This window comes from Struthio camelus, chromosome 6, assembly GCF_040807025.1.
Source record: "Struthio camelus isolate bStrCam1 chromosome 6, bStrCam1.hap1, whole genome shotgun sequence".
Taxonomy (NCBI): Eukaryota; Metazoa; Chordata; class Aves; order Struthioniformes; family Struthionidae; genus Struthio; species Struthio camelus.
The window spans coordinates 26,789,057-26,805,015 of NC_090947.1; the positions used below are offsets into that span (position 1 = coordinate 26,789,057).

Below are 15,959 nucleotides of genomic sequence, written 5' to 3' on the forward strand. Positions count from 1 at the left end.
TGGCAAATAAAAGCATTTTAAACATCTCATTTTCAAACTAGGCTCTATTTCCCTAATCTTGAGAGATGAGGATCCCACATGCTCCCATCACCTGAAGCTGCACCTACAAAAGTGTAAAAGACTTTCCAAAGTTTCCAGAGCGCATGACCATTTCTCCAACTTCCATATAACAAAATAGAGAAAAGATTACAGACCTGTAGCTTCACAGTATTGTATCTCAGCTGTACTCTTGTATAACAACAGAGATTCTCCAGGGTTTCTATGTTCAGTAACATTACAAAGTAAGAGTTTGGGGGTTGTCCCCCTTTTTTTTTTTGAGATCATTTTTTCCTCTGGAACAATCTGTAACATCCTGCAGAGCCCCCTTCTAGCCGGAGACACAGCTTAGCATTAGATTTTTCAAGGTTGTTTCACAGCCACGAGGAGCTTTCAGCAAGACATGGAATACCCAGGGATAGAACGTAACCCACTCGGTCAGTTGCTCAGACTGTACCGTACCTGCTGATATCAGAAACCCTGAAGTGGAATGCTTCTTCCGTAAGGAGTCTTGATTTAGCATGCAACCGCAAAATCATTTCTCAAGCGGTTAAAGCCAAAACATTCTCACTGTCCAGGCCATTTAAAAAGATGTAAAGAAACTTGGGTTTTTGTAGTACTCAGGTTTAACTTCAAGAACTCTTTCTCTACTCAGACTCAGTTAAAATATATCATTTATATAAAACATACTCATCTGTAAATTAATTTTGAGAGCATGTGCAAACATTTAAACAAGCTATCATACTAGCTTAAATGTAGCTCTTCATCATCTGTGAACAACTTACCCGTGCTGTGAATCAGAGCGTCATGGATGCAGATACTTCAAACTGGTTCAAATACGGTCTGGCTCACGTGCACAAACACAGCACAGCAAACTACATCTATCCCACTTCTAGGGTCAGCTACGATCCAAAAGCCTTTTAGCCACTTTCGTCCACTGTGGAGACGTCTATTAAACATCGCAGCTTTGTTACTGAAGGTGCTGCACCCCGCACCCAGAGCCATCCCGGGTCCAAGCGAATGAGAACCCCACTGTTTCACATTCACGGCGTGCACAATGCCTCACGTATAATACTACAGGAAAGTTTCAGAAGGAAACAAATTTATCAAAGGTGTACTGCATTTGCACCAAACTACCCGTCAGTGTTATCTGACAAATGACTAATATTCATCCTTTCCAGGAAGGACAGGTAAGGTCTAATAGCTATACAGACTAATCGCAGCCTGCCTTCTGTACTGGTCAGTAAAGAACCAAGATCCAGAGCTCTTTTTTTCTGTGCTGTTCAACATACAAAATATTTTGAACTGCTGAGCTCTATGCTCTTGATACAGGCTGGCATTGGCAGTTTACAGCAGAATCAACTGAACCCAGTATATACCAGGGAGGTTGATGGTATTTACACCTCTCAAACTTCCACATTGTATAACTAAGTGATTGCAAGACAGAATGAGATTTAAAAAAAAAAAAAAAAAAATCACACGGGACACAAGCACTTTTCTGTGCATCATGATTGCAACAACTACTGACTACAAAACCTCATTTAAAAGCCAAGGTGTGTTTGCTTTGGGGGGTTGGATTCCCCTTCCTTAAAAAAAAGGGGGGGAGAAGGAGACACAATCATGAAGCAGTCCTTTATGCAAGATATTCATTTGAAATGCTGTCCTTTATGCTAACCTGTCAGTAACAGGGACACTTAATTCACTTCTCTAGTTAGTCAGTTACTAAGAGCAACAGGAGACTAACGACTAGGATTCTTGGACTGCGTTTGTGAACCAGGACTGGTGTTTACAACAGTGATTGTAAACAAGCTATCTAAGCTAGCTGGTTTAGCTTGTTCATTCAAAGAGGTAAAGTGTTCAAGTGGACTAAGAGTTGGATTCTATGTTCAACTCTACCGGAAATTACTTTGTTCAACTTTTCAGCTAAATTACTTCAAAAGGAAAGAGGGACAGTATCTGCTTTCTAAGGTAGGAAGCTCCAATTTTACTGAAGAACAAGAGTTAGCATGTACACAAAACATATGAACATACAAAAATAGTCAAATGCACTAAATAGTAGAGACAAGGCTAAAATTCCTAGCTCGCAGCACGTAGGGCAAGCAGAGCTGTAATTCAGAGCTATGCTAGTATGCCACAGTGGTTGCTACCCAAAGAATAATGGAGATCTAGTAAAACAAGATATTTTGCATCTCTAAACAGAATGAGAGCAATGAGTGCCATTCGTTCTATCGCTATATCCAAGAAGAAAACTGAGACTGACTCCCTGTGAAATCTAAAAAATTCCAAATTTGTGGTTAGCACGGGAAAATACAGACAAAGGAGATACCATGCAACTTAGAAGTTGGTGAGAGACATACAATTTGCAAAGATAAAGCAACAAAATCTGATGAAGGTTTCTCTGTAGTAGCAATCACAGCACTGCAAGCTCTAAAGTAAGCAAAGCCAAAAACCCGGGTAAGTGACAAGGTGGAAGTCGAACAAAAGACAGGTGGAGGGTCAAACAGAGAAGCAGACTGCTCACAGGCAATCCCATGTCCTGTTACAGTGTTCATAATAAATGTTAAATTTGTCATAAAAGCACTGTCAGAAACATAATACCATATAAGTGTTGTAGCTGAAACAAAGGACTCCAGTGAAATAAAATCTAAGCTGGAACCAGTTTAAATATGTCATTATTATGAAGTAGCATAGCTGAAAGCAAACAAAGGCAAAGCAAGACTTGTTCAGATTGAAAGCTTAACATGATATTACTGAAATCAATAAAATAGCACACTTGGGATGTAATACGCTGAGTTGTTGAGCACAGAGTCCAGTGACCTCAATCACAAGATTAAGCTGTTAAACAGATTGAAAATTCAATCGTGAGGAACATTTGAAAGACTGCTTGGGAAAAAACAGCCAGAACTCTAGACTGGAAAGCATGGGAAGAAATAAATTAAATAATTAAATCTTAACTTAAAAAATACAAACTTATTAAATTGAAATTATTTATTTAAAATAAATGGGACTCTTTAATATTTCAAATGTGTGCAAGTCACCAAAGAACTGTGCAACTTTGTGGCCACAGTTTGTATTTGACATTTGTTCACAGTACACTCAGCGCAACTACAAGAAAATGCAAGATCCATGATTCATATCGTAAAGAAAGTACTGCCATTAAAGGCTGGACTGAACAGTTTTTGAACCAAATGACAGAAAACGGCATCATATGTTAAGTGGAAGAACCTTTTGGGTTCATTCAGTGGTTACAATCAAAAAACCAGATGGTAATTTGAGAATCTGCATGGTTTCAAAGGAACTAAATGAAAATATCAAAAGAGAACATTTTCATCTGCCAACTTGAACAACACAGTGAAGCAGTTCTCTAATGGTGCAGCTAGCTTCTGGCAAATATCTCTGAAGAGACAAGTTCCAAAATAAATTGGTTTGATTACATAGATTTTTCAGACTTCCTTTTAGCATATGTTCTATACCAGAAGTGATCAATAAAATATTACTACATCAAATGTTCAAAGGAATTCCTTGTGCATGCAATGCTAGTTTATTGATATAGGAGCCACTGCACACACATATGAAAAAAGAATATCAAACACTAAAAACAGTAATGAAAAACCCTAAAAGATGTTTAATGAAAGTGCATTTTTAAACAGGATCAAGTTTAACAAAGGAGTCAAGTTATTTTCAAGGAACAAATACAATTCAAAAACAATTTGAGAAATATGAGGAATTAACATGCAATTGAGCTGTATGATGACCAAGTTCGAAATTCATCTCAGGAGTCTACTAAAACAAAGTATTGTCTGTGAATACAGCATCATAGGTATGAATAAGATCTTTAGCAATGAGGAAAATTGGTCGCTTGTCCAAAGAAATTTGCAATCTTGCAGATCAAGTGATTTTTTTTTAATAACACAGAGTTGGAATGAAAAATAATCTAATAAACAATGGGCATGCTGGAAGACAGGATGATTTAAAAATTCTCACCGCAACAATGCTGCCAAAATATTTTTATGCAGAAATAACAGCTTCCAGGGATGAAATACAAAATGTTCTGAAAGCCATACAAACAGTATAAAACTTGTTTTTCATCTGTAGATTTTACCTCAAGCCCATTAAAGTCTTAAAACATAGATTTTAATAAAAGACATTTTCAAGGGCTAAGTGCTAGGGGTTTAATGCTTTAGTGAATACGTGTTTATAGATTAAAAGCCTTGACTAAAACAAATAGGAATTCTTTGTCTCAATTTAGCAATGCAGATTAAGTATAACTCTTTCAAGGATACAAAGACCGGCACTGCATTTACAGAAATATAATTTTAAACTGGAATGCAGCCCAGATAGCAAGACATTAACAGCAAATACATTATACACATTTCTCCCTAACAGTGTTAAGGCAAGTAATATGAAAGTGAACGTGCATAACTAGTTTATTTGTTCTCACAAGATAAATATGTTTAAATATAGTAATGCAGAAAATATCAATAGAGTACATTAAAAAAATAAAATCATAGTAATAAATTATTCCTCAGAAAGAAAAGAACTAAAGTTAATTTAGGAGTGCTACCTAAAACAAAACCACAGGGTACATTCAATTTAACAAATTCAGTTCCACAGGGTATACATAACAGCACTGAGAAGAACACAAAAACTGACCGTCAGCATCATTGGACCAGCCTAGCATGAGAATGGCTAAAGTGTTAAATTACAAGAGTGAAACATTGAATAAAGCCAACCATTTCTTTAAATTCTAAGGTGTCTCAACTGTCAGATATGACAGGAACACATACCAGCTCTAGGAGGGCATCAATGTTTCAATTGGATAGCACACTTTGAATAAGACTACAAGCATTGACAGTAAACAACAACTGAGTAGGAGAGACAGGACAGAACTTCCTGAGACATGCAAGCTCTATCTCATCTTCAGCTCTAGCAGTCATTGTTATGGCGAAAGAGTAGCCTATTACATTACCTGGGATTATCAAATTTCTATCTTATATAGCAGATACACCTTGATGGTGTGGATGTCATCACTACCGTTAAAAGTCTTTCTTCCTCCCAGTGCTAATGTGTGCAACATACTCTTTGTAACAGTTTACAAACACATGAGAGCAGGAATTACTTATGTAGTTTTAAAGTAATAAACTGCACAGGATCTTGACTGAGGAAGAGAAAAACAGCATGACTGCACTGCAAATAATAGTAAAAGCATCCAGAAAGCAAACAGAATAGCAACTTTATTTATAGGAAATAAAAATCTCTTTGAAGAAGCCCAAAACATAACATCAGTAATTTTCAGAATGACTCACTTGCAATAAGAACCTGTTGCAAAGTTGTTAAGAAATATTACCATCCTCGCTTATGAAAGCTGCAAGGGGAAGCAGTCCCTTCTTAAAGACAAAGCAAGACCCATGCAAACCCTGTCATGTATCGGCTCACCTTATTACACAGACGCCCACCACCCAGATCAAAGAAAACAAAAAATATCTGCCACAAAAGGCTGTACTTTTAAAGCAAAAATTGTACACACTAATTCAAGAAAATCATTCTAAAGCTTTTTCTCAGAAGAAATAAGTTTTCCTAATCAACAAATCACGAGATGCCAGAAGCAGGACTGATTCAAAATAGCATTACACTAGCTCCCCAAAATCTATACTGAAAGACAACTTACATCTGGTTGAGACTTTTGAGACTTAATTCAGTCTCAAAACTGAATTAAGATTGTGAACTCTGGAGTTCTGGGATATGTTCAAAACATGAGCAAAACAACAACAAAAAATTGACTGCAGCTAACATCCAGGGATTAAGAAACTATAAGCAGGAATTCATCATGGTCTCACCATACAGTATCTTTAAAAAACAACAAAAATGAATTTTGCTGGAGTTCTTTTATATTATGTCAATACTTTTTAACCTACTTAAATAAAAGTTTTAAAATGTTCTTCTTTAAAGATCCAAGTTTCAAGCTTGACAGCCCTAGGGTACTATAAAAGTATACAGCAATAAAAGAGTGGCAGGCAGCTGATCTGAGTAGTTCTTAATTTAAAAAAATTAATAAATAATAAAGTGACATACTGACAAACACCTTTGTTCTTGCAAATCAGCTGCTTTTTAGCCTTCATGTTTATCTTTTATCATAATCAGGACAAATTCTGAAGCTCTGATTCAGTCCATGATTCATCAGAGAATCAGATCTCAGCTCAGTAGAAACCCACACAAGTTTCTGCTGATTTGGATTAATAATATATTGCATCACTTTGACATAAACAATTTGAGAAAGATGAATGCAAAAAGCAACCGCCACCAGCTCATCCAATTTTAATTCCTCTGTAAGATATAGCCTATTGGACAGTATCTGCCTTACCTGGTTACCTAAATAACTAGAATAAATTTTATCTGGCCTTATATAGATTTTCATACCAGCAGTAGCACAGTTTTCCTTATAATCTCTTTTTGAGTGTTAGACCTTTATCTAAAATAAAAGGTTTCTATCTTTGTTTAGTATAGCTTACATTTTCTGAAAACACTTTACTTTGTGCCTGAGATAAGGCATCCAAAAGGCCCAACAAGAACTCATACACTTTCTCCAGTGCAAGTGCTCTTTTCCCTATTTTACCATCTGCTGCTTCATGCTTTGCTTCTGTAAGCAAAGTTTGTAGTATGCAGAACACTATAAATCTAATAAGGTATTTATATAAAAATTAACTTTTGATTATGTGATTTAGAGATAGAGCACCAGTATCAGAAACGCTGTGAAATCCATGAAAGTGAAGGCAAGATAAAACTTTTAAGTAGACGTAAATCAAGATATCCTAGGGAGAGGAGGGAAGTAAATAATCCTCCATATTGGGACCAGACTCCAATAACCATGATGAACATGAGACTAGTCTTTAAAGGGTTGCTAAGCAGAAAATTAGAGACTCCAGATTATAAAATAGCACAGCTCTTTGCTCTGTGTCTTCTCTCATGGAAGGGAGAATCAGGGAAATAAGCATAATAAATTGTACTGCCTGTTTCTAGCAGGGCCACGCAACCTTTGGAGTTTTAGCAGTCCCTGAGGCTCTACATTATACCTCTGTACTATACTGCCTCTGACAACCTGCTCTATTATAGCAACAAATATACAACCAAAAAGTCCCCTGTTTTAACTAGTTAGATAGAGCCTTTGGCAGAAACACCAGGAATACAAGAATCCAATCTCAATCGCACTTCTATTTTTGGGAGACTAGGCTCATCTACTACGTTCTCTTCCCTTCTGCTTCTACAGTCCTCAAAAGTTCTACAATTGTACCTGCTGAATATACCAGCACTGGAAAAAATGCACTCACTATTAACTACAGAAGCTAACGCTTTTTGGAAAATGTGCACTTAATTTTTTGTTTCATGCTCAGTTCAGGAATGTGTATTTTTTAAACAAGAAAGATTCCATTTGTCTGTTTTTGTGTTACATAATTATGATGAAAACTCCTCAATGTTTTTTTTTTTTTAAGATAGATGTCTGCAATTAGCTTAACAATAGCTTCAGTCTGTGGAAGTTAGTATATGCAACATTCACACTGCGAAGTGGCACAACTGGAGCAGAGAACATAGCAGCTCTAATGAAACATATCCTCAGTGTGCTCTCTGCTCTATTTTAATTCCCTCCTTCGTGTAAAGATCATTTTCTAAAATAGCAAAATCTACACAAATAAGCATTGATACAGTGTTTTAGCAGTTGTGTTAAATGTTAAGATTCTTTTCCAATACATTGAGTAAAACATTTTGAGGAAGTTTCTAAACTGAACTGACATGTATTCCTGCAACAGCTTTCTCATCAGCAATGTATAATTTGATTTTTAAAATTAATTTTGATAAGTAATAAATGCAACACCAATACATACCTGCAATTTCTTCTAAGGAGTTAGCTCTCATGTCCAACAGAACTGTGCCATTCAGAATACAGCTCCTCAACTCAAACAAGCTATGAAGTGACAATGTGGCAACATATGGTTTGCTCCATCTCTCTCCACCATCCTCTACATCTTCTTCAAACTTTAACCACCTGTGCAAACAACCAGTTCTATAACTCCTTTGTGCATAAGAAATGAAAAATACATTACTTTCATGGATATCAAAATAACACTGGTAAAAATGTTTTTGGATGTCAATTTATTCTTAGTTTGCAGGAAACATGAGAAAATTCCCCTGTTTGTTTCTTCCCACACAATGCCATATTGTATCTTTTATTGAAGATGAATTCTGACTTCAGAGATTAAAAAAGCAGCAGCTTAGGAAAGAATTACTGTATATTACAAAAACGTTGGTTAATCCTTTGGCATAAAATGCTATCTCTATAACAACTGGAAAAGATAAAGGAGAAGAATTTGTGGCAGACAAAAAGAAAATTTATAAACAGTAAATACACAGGAGAGTATTTTCTCCATTAAATTTTCATGTTGGAGTAAACACCAAAAGAAGAGTTCAATTTAATCACAACACAGTAAAGAGACATTGTTCACTTGAAGTAAAATACACAGACATATTCATACTTCACAGAACCTCAATCCATTATCATCACCATTATTTTTTCACAAAAGACATTTTAAGAACTCTGTTAGCTTAGGTGCTCTTAAGCACGTGAAGTTACTCATAAACGCAGTGAAACATGCACAACTTTTCAGGACTTTTTTCACAATTTTTTCACAAAATTTACACGACCTTTCAAGAGTTCAGTTGATTAAAATGAGAAAAAAACCCTCACAGACATAGGCACATACAAGAGCACATAAGCCACGTGTAAACACCTGGGCACAGTCTTTCAAGGCCTTACTCAGACAAAACAGCCATGTCAATGACAAGAAATAGCACCTTAGAATCTAGCAGCATAATCCTATCTGACTATCTGAGTCTCGTTCTCGTCTTTTCAGGTGTGGTATAAATCTGGACTCAATACAGTTGCAGGACACAAGAAACCGGCATGAACAAAAGTCTTCTGTTACTAGTCAGCTAGATGACTTTTCTGTTATGACTTTTTAAATTATTTGCTGATATAAATTACATTAAAGTGTTAAACAAAAAACAGAAAGGTCTGTTGTCATATGCAGTAGTGTTTTGAATTAAAGTTATTAAGTCTTCCAAGCATACACAGATATTACTGTGTGGAATCACACAGCCTGCCAACCTTAACAGGTTTAAACAGCTGTAGCCACAGCACAAACCTCTATCAGTGGATTCATCGGCAACAGCGCTCTGCTATTCTCTCTATGGACTGGAAAGCAGAGACGTCAAGCAGACTCACACTTTGAGAGCACCCCCACAGTTATTTCCTGACAACAGGGAAACGTTGAGCCTTAAGATCTCTAGAGCAGAGTGATTTCCAGTGTTATGAACCCTGGCAGCACACTAACACGTTAGACATAGCTGTCCTCTTCTGTTCCTGTCCCATCTGCCTCACTCTGCTCCTACCCATAAAACATGCACGTGTGCTCACATTTTAGATAACATTTCCCCCCTTCCAGTCACTATCTACTAGATTCTGATCCTAACCAGCCAGGAGCCCCTAGCCTGTGTGACCACTCATTGCCTGTATGCCTCCTCTCTTCTATTTTTCACTTCTTCCAATTCCACCAGCTGCCTCCTAATTACTTTTCCATCACTTTCATACCCAATTTGCCTCCAACTCCTTTTCTCCTCTGTTCCTACAAAAACTCCAGTCTCCCGTGTCCAGCCCTCTCCTGGCTCTTTATATTTAAAGATTTTTTCCCCTCCATTTGCTCTGTTCTAACCCATTTCCACATTTCATTTTTGTCCCAGAGACACTTCTCTCCATCAGATTTCTAATCTTCATTCTCCTCATTGCAATCCTCCCTTCCCTCCCTCTGTCTCCAAACTTAGTTAGGCTACTCCCTTTGGCTCTTCCATTTTTCCATAACCCTACTCCTACCAATTTCAAAGCCATAGTTTGAAAGGGATGAGCTCCAACAACTCGGCAAAGTTACAAAGAAGTATGTGAAGGGGGAAAAGAAAAAGATTTTCTTCATTTTTTTTCATTTTGCAGTTGCACCTGAACTCCCAAGGAAAGGGCTGCTCCTAGCTTATTCATGGTGCCCGTGTTTCCAAGCTAAAAATGTTAGACTTATTTGCACCCATTATGTCACAGATGTGATGCATTAATTCTCCTACTTCAACTATTGCCTCCGAGGGTTTATGAACTATCTACATTTTCGCCTTTTCTTCCCTTTCTTCTCTTATGTTTTAGCTTACATTTAATATACATCGCCCTACCTTATTATTTTTTGTCTGTTTCTCTAATCCCTTTAGGAGTTTTGTAAGATTACTGTCTCTAAGCTTGGGAATTTCTATTTATTTCTAATGGAGCATCATCTTTGTGTTATTCTGATTCAAAAAGAGATTAAAAATCATGCCAAATGTAATCTAAAAAGAATGATCCAAGCAAAGATTCTTACAGAATCTCATTAGGAATCCCATACTGTCATCACCTTCTATTTAGGTAAAGAGTCTCCAACATTGCTTATCTGACTATACAGTTGCAGCCTATCCTTGATATCCTCTCTTTTGAACAGACTGATTTGAACAGAGGTATAAAAAAAAGTTCTTACAAAAAATCATGAAAATAGGTGACTGGACAGAGGCAGGCAACCTTCCACGTGTCATAACCCAAGCTTGTATCTCACTAGTGGCCACATGGACAAGAACTACTCGAAATGTCTAAATCATGAAAACAGCTTTAATTAGAGTTGATGGTGTCAATCAGACATGAAAGCTACTCAAGCACAAGATAAAAATCCACAGGAAACTATTATTAGCGCTCACATAATTATAGCTGCCATACTATCCATCACATCCATCTGAGTTTCAATCAGTTTGAATAGTATAACGGTATGGGTTGCTTCCAATTTCCTACTGTTATTAAAACTTTTGTGTTTAAACGTGTTGCCCTACACTGTTACTTAATGAACCAACAGTTTATACATATACTTAAATCATACTCAGTTCAGTAAATTCTACATTTGGAATAAACATCTATTTTTATTTTAGTAAGCATTACATGAATTTACTTATCTCTTCAAGTGAAAATTATGTTTATCACCTTCTAGCTTTTCAGAATTATTCCTCTGTTTTGCCAGATAATCCATGTTTAACATACCAAATGAGAAACAGCAGCAAAAAAGCATAAAGAACACATAAATCCTTCACATATAGTCATGCAAGTATACAAAAATACTCTGGGAAACTAAGTGTTTTTAAAAATCAGAATGGCATTTCAACAACCCTCTGAATTTATCTACAAGATTCAAGGGCAGAAAGAGTCTGAAACCCAAATTCAGGCATGGATCCCAAGTCTGCCAATTTCCCACTCTTGTAGTTCCTTAGAGGAAAAGGCAAATTTTAAGATATGTAAAATCCTGCTAGCACTTTTGCAGTCTGACCTCTTAAATCAACATGGTTACTAAATAAAAGCCTTTTATAATTTCCCAGAAATCATATATAGCCTGTGTGCGTGGGACATATTTAGAGCTATCTTAGCTGTGTCTGATCACATAGGAGAACAACGGCATGCAAGTAGTTTTGTTTGCTGGTAAAGTCTAGCACTAGCATACCAATGTAGCTTAATTCTTCTGTTAGCATACTTGCTGGAACAACATATGCCAACAAGAGTTTCACCAAGGTATGTTACTATATACATGAGTATATGTAGTATACATATACATTCTAAAGCCATTTCTATTGATTTTTCAGGAGTCAATAAATAAGCATGTGGACATTTCACTGTAGACTTTATTACAACATTTTGGAGCAAAATATTAAGTTTGTGATGGTGAATACGATCCATTTCCTAGTCTGCTGTGTCCGCAGGAGAGAGAGCTGGAGTATGTATTCACTTACAACCTGCCAAGATAGGTTATTAATGCAATCTCTTAGGATCTTCATCAGTTTCTACATGAGCTTTTACCTATGCTGATTAGAAAATAAACCAAAGTAAACAAGCATGTCAGAAACAAAGCAGAAGAGACAAATCTAAGTTTTGTGTGACCTAATATGTTTAGAAGAAAGCTTAGTTCCAGTGAGGAAGATGTCTTTTCACTTTTTCTTATTGCTGGTTTTTCCCCAGTACATCCATTTCCTAACTGCTCACTATTAACAATTTACTTTCTGAACTACAAATAGAAGATATTTTAATGAAATTGCAAAGTGATGAAAATTTCAAGCCTAAACACTTTATTGCAAGTTCTAAAGCGTCTTCCTGTTTTCTTCCTTACTACATATTCTCTTTAGTTCTGGAACTAGAGTGATGTTCTCTCGAAACTTTCATCTGAAATTAGCAGACAATTGAGGCCAGGCAGTTTGGGTAAAATTTGCCACAAATCAACCACTACCTTTTCGGGCATGACTGCAAGAGGCTATGAGGCTAGATCTGAGCACGAAGCTAATAGCTAATTCCTAACGGCAGCAATTTGCAGCTGCATTACTGTGTGTATAATATAAGCCCAACTACTATGCCTTGGTGTGTTTCTTTACAAACTCACTGGAAATATTTTTTTAGGAAACAAACTACATATCATGCATTCTCTACACATTTGTATAGATGGGTGACATACAGAAATTACTATATTGGTAAGTCTGACTATTGATTTTAAGAGACATATGCTTCTTTTGGCTTGAAATCAATTAATGGAGAAAAATTGATTAATTTTACCACCTCTTTATCAGGAGAGCTAATTCGTTCTATTATACTAGCTGAGTAATTCCATGGATAGGACAGCTTAAACCAGATCCTTGAATGGCTATAACAGCAGTGCACTTCTTTAGCCCTACTAATGCATCTGCAGGAATGCTTTTGCCTATTAGTTATGTAAATGAAGAATCAGAAGCAGGAGAATAGCACACCTTGGAGTCTCCTAACTGTAGTGGGGAAAAAAAAAATAAGTCTAGGCAATAACTTAATCTTCCAAACAAATGATAAAGGACTAGAACGGATTTACCTAAGGAACACTGAGCTTCAGTCAAATCTTATACATGGCTCCCTTTGATATGTTACTATTTTGACCAGCTAAGAAGAAAATGTCTCAAATAATTGTACAGAGTTTGCTAAATATAGTTTATAAAATTTTAAAGGCTGAACTGGGCATGCAATTTCGATAAAATAGAAAACAAGAAGGCACAGAGACACTGCCTTAAAGATTCAACCCAACTTGTTCCAGCACGGCTTGGTGAAATTAATATAGAACCACTTGCTGCCACTGCATTTGATGACTGAGCCTTCCTCTCTATTCCTTCTGTTTGAATTCATTTAGTGAATGAATTCAACTGAATTCAACTGAGTTTCAACTGAAACTGGCTAAAACAAGAAAATAAGCCTTACAAATACTGCCAGTGGTATTTTCCCTACAGTTGGAAAAAAAGTTATAAAAGCCTAGAACAGCAACCAACTCAGGGTTTATCCTTTCCATACCACGCTTTTAATCAAAATAGTATTTCTGGAGTCCTGGGTCATCTACTGGTACTGAAAATGGTCCATCAGAACTGCACACAGAATTCCAAGAGTGCTCTCATCCGTCTCCTATATGGACATGAACACTTCCTGACCTCTGTTAGAAATACTATTGGTGATGCATCCTAGAAGATTATTTGCCTTTTTTATATTGGCACCTCATCCTCATTCTGTTAGGTACTCTGTATACTCTCTATCCTTCTCTGTCATTTCTGATTTATAACTTTTTAAGTATAGGATCTTGCATATTAAACACCTTCCCATTTCTATTACTCTGCTCAAAACCACCCTGCTATTTATGTATTATATCCTTAGGTATTTCCAGAGTAACAATACTTTCTAATTTCTTTTCATCAGCAACTTTTATCAGCGTAATCCTACTTTTGGTGACATTCAGTAACAAAGCCATTTAATAAGACTAATTCTTGAGGAAAAACTACTTGTCATTTCCCTCAACACTAATTGTTTCAGCTTTCTGCATGACCTGATGCACCTGTTCAATAACTAGCTTCTTATCCACTAATGTAATTCTTGCACTAAAACACAGTTTAAGTAGTAAATTCTCACTGTTGCATCATATCAACTGCTTTACTAAAACAAATAAATTAGATCTACAGTTTTTCCTTTGTCAAAAACCAAAAATCAATCATCTGATTAAAGAACTTTAGTTAGTCTGACATGATACACCATTGTGTTGCATTTTATCCAATTTTCCATTTAGCTCCAAGTCTACAATTACTCTTTCCTTCAAACACTGTTCCAAGCCTTGCATACCTCTGAAATCCAACTAACAGGCCTGTACTTGTTTACACCGTTTTTCTCCTTTCTCTAAATAGTGGTGCTGTATTTGCTATAGTACAACATCCAACCCAATACATTCATAGAAAGGCCTGAGTTACCAGACCCATTTTCACTTTCTTTCAGCTTTCTAGGATGGAAATTATTGTTCCCTCTCATTTGCACAATTAAAGCACTTTGAATTTTGCTTTCAATTTGGACATCATAATTTCATCGCCATATCCTTTCCTAATAGCCAGTCACCCCATGTCCAATGCTGTCCAGGATTTTGAATCCAAGCTAAAAAAAAACAAAAAACACTTTTATCTTCAACACTTTTTTCTGTGTAGCAGCCCCATTCTTTCCCTGCTTTCATGTTATTTATAAAACTAAAATTTTTACTATTTATTTAAATTAATTATGAATTACTTATTCTATTTCAAGGTCTAACTTTTCTGGACTTTCACCTGTTCGTACCTCATTCTTTTATTATCTCAGCTCCAAGATGTAGGTTTTTTTGGCTCATTTTTCTTTCTCCCCTTTTTCAACAATCTCATCTCGTTTCTGTTTAACATCTTCGATCCTTTACTCACCAAATGAAAATAGGAAGAGCAGCATATATTAATCTAAATACTATTTTCTTTATTTCACCTCCTCCTTTCAAATTCTATCTTGATTAGGTATTTATGTTAAGGAAAAATTGTTGTAATTTGTCAGACACACGATTCTGTTGTGATTTGTAGAGAGTTTTTTTGTTGTTGTTGAACCAAAGAAGCTGCTATTTCTCAGCTTGAAAAATAGCATAAGTCACAGTGATTTTTTTTTTAATCACAATAGAAGCTGATACCCTTCTTAGGAAATACTGCAGAGATAATTACCTTGATTATATTTTCTCTCTCTGAATATTAATAAGATTAATTAGGAACACTACTACAAGCATTTTGCAGCACAATCCCCATACGAGAATTTTCTACATGTAAAGATCTATACTTAGCTTCTGTCTATCCTATGAGCACATAAGTGAAGGGAAGGTCACAGAAAATTCTGCAGTCCTCTGGGAAAAGATAAATTTGCAGCAAAATTAAAGGGAAAGTTAACAGACATTCTCATGAAAAACATGCCATGTAAGTAGTTCTCACAAAATCCTTTTGGAAATTCCATATTTTTAATACTACTGAAGCCAAAGATGTGGTCCACAGACTTTTGGGCATCTCTGAAGAACACTGTCAGCAAATAACAGCAAGGAAAGAGAAAAGTAAGGTTTTAAGAAGAAAAATGAATCAAGGATTCCTGGGAAATGTAAAGTTTAATGAAACTACGCAAGTGATTCTCTCATCTAGGTGCTTGAGGAATGAAAGAAGTGGGGGAAAAAATTACTTTTCCAATTTTAATTTATTTTCAGTATAAGTGCAATCTAAGCGTTCTATCTGTATTAATTCTGCAGAAATAAAATAATCTGAGTATTGAAAGTCTCAAAAGTTCACTGAAAGCTAGAACATGTAAATGTTTGAATGCTCCAAAAGTCATCCGTTCCTTGCTTTAATCTCTTTATATGGGAAATGCTATCAGTTTCTTGAAGATTCAAACATAATACAAAGTTTGAAAGTTTCTGAAAATGATGAGCCAAAATATGGCTAAAACCAACTACTGTAATATA

The 15,959-nt window shown here is 36.0% G+C and overlaps 1 protein-coding gene across 8 annotated transcripts in view; it reads right to left on the minus strand.

Annotated features, from left to right (window-relative positions):
- The window catches only part of SLC4A10 (solute carrier family 4 member 10), a 153,449-nt gene that overhangs the window by 63,510 nt on the left and 73,980 nt on the right, over positions 1 to 15,959 (minus strand). For all 8 annotated transcript variants that reach the window (XR_694208.2, XM_068948787.1, XM_068948786.1 and 5 more), the window contains exon 5: positions 7,914 to 8,074. Coding sequence is in view for 7 of the 8 variants with exons in the window: in XM_068948787.1 (XP_068804888.1) it covers positions 7,914 to 8,074 (161 nt within the window). In the remaining variant the exon portion in view is untranslated. The remainder of the gene's footprint in view (positions 1 to 7,913; positions 8,075 to 15,959) is intronic.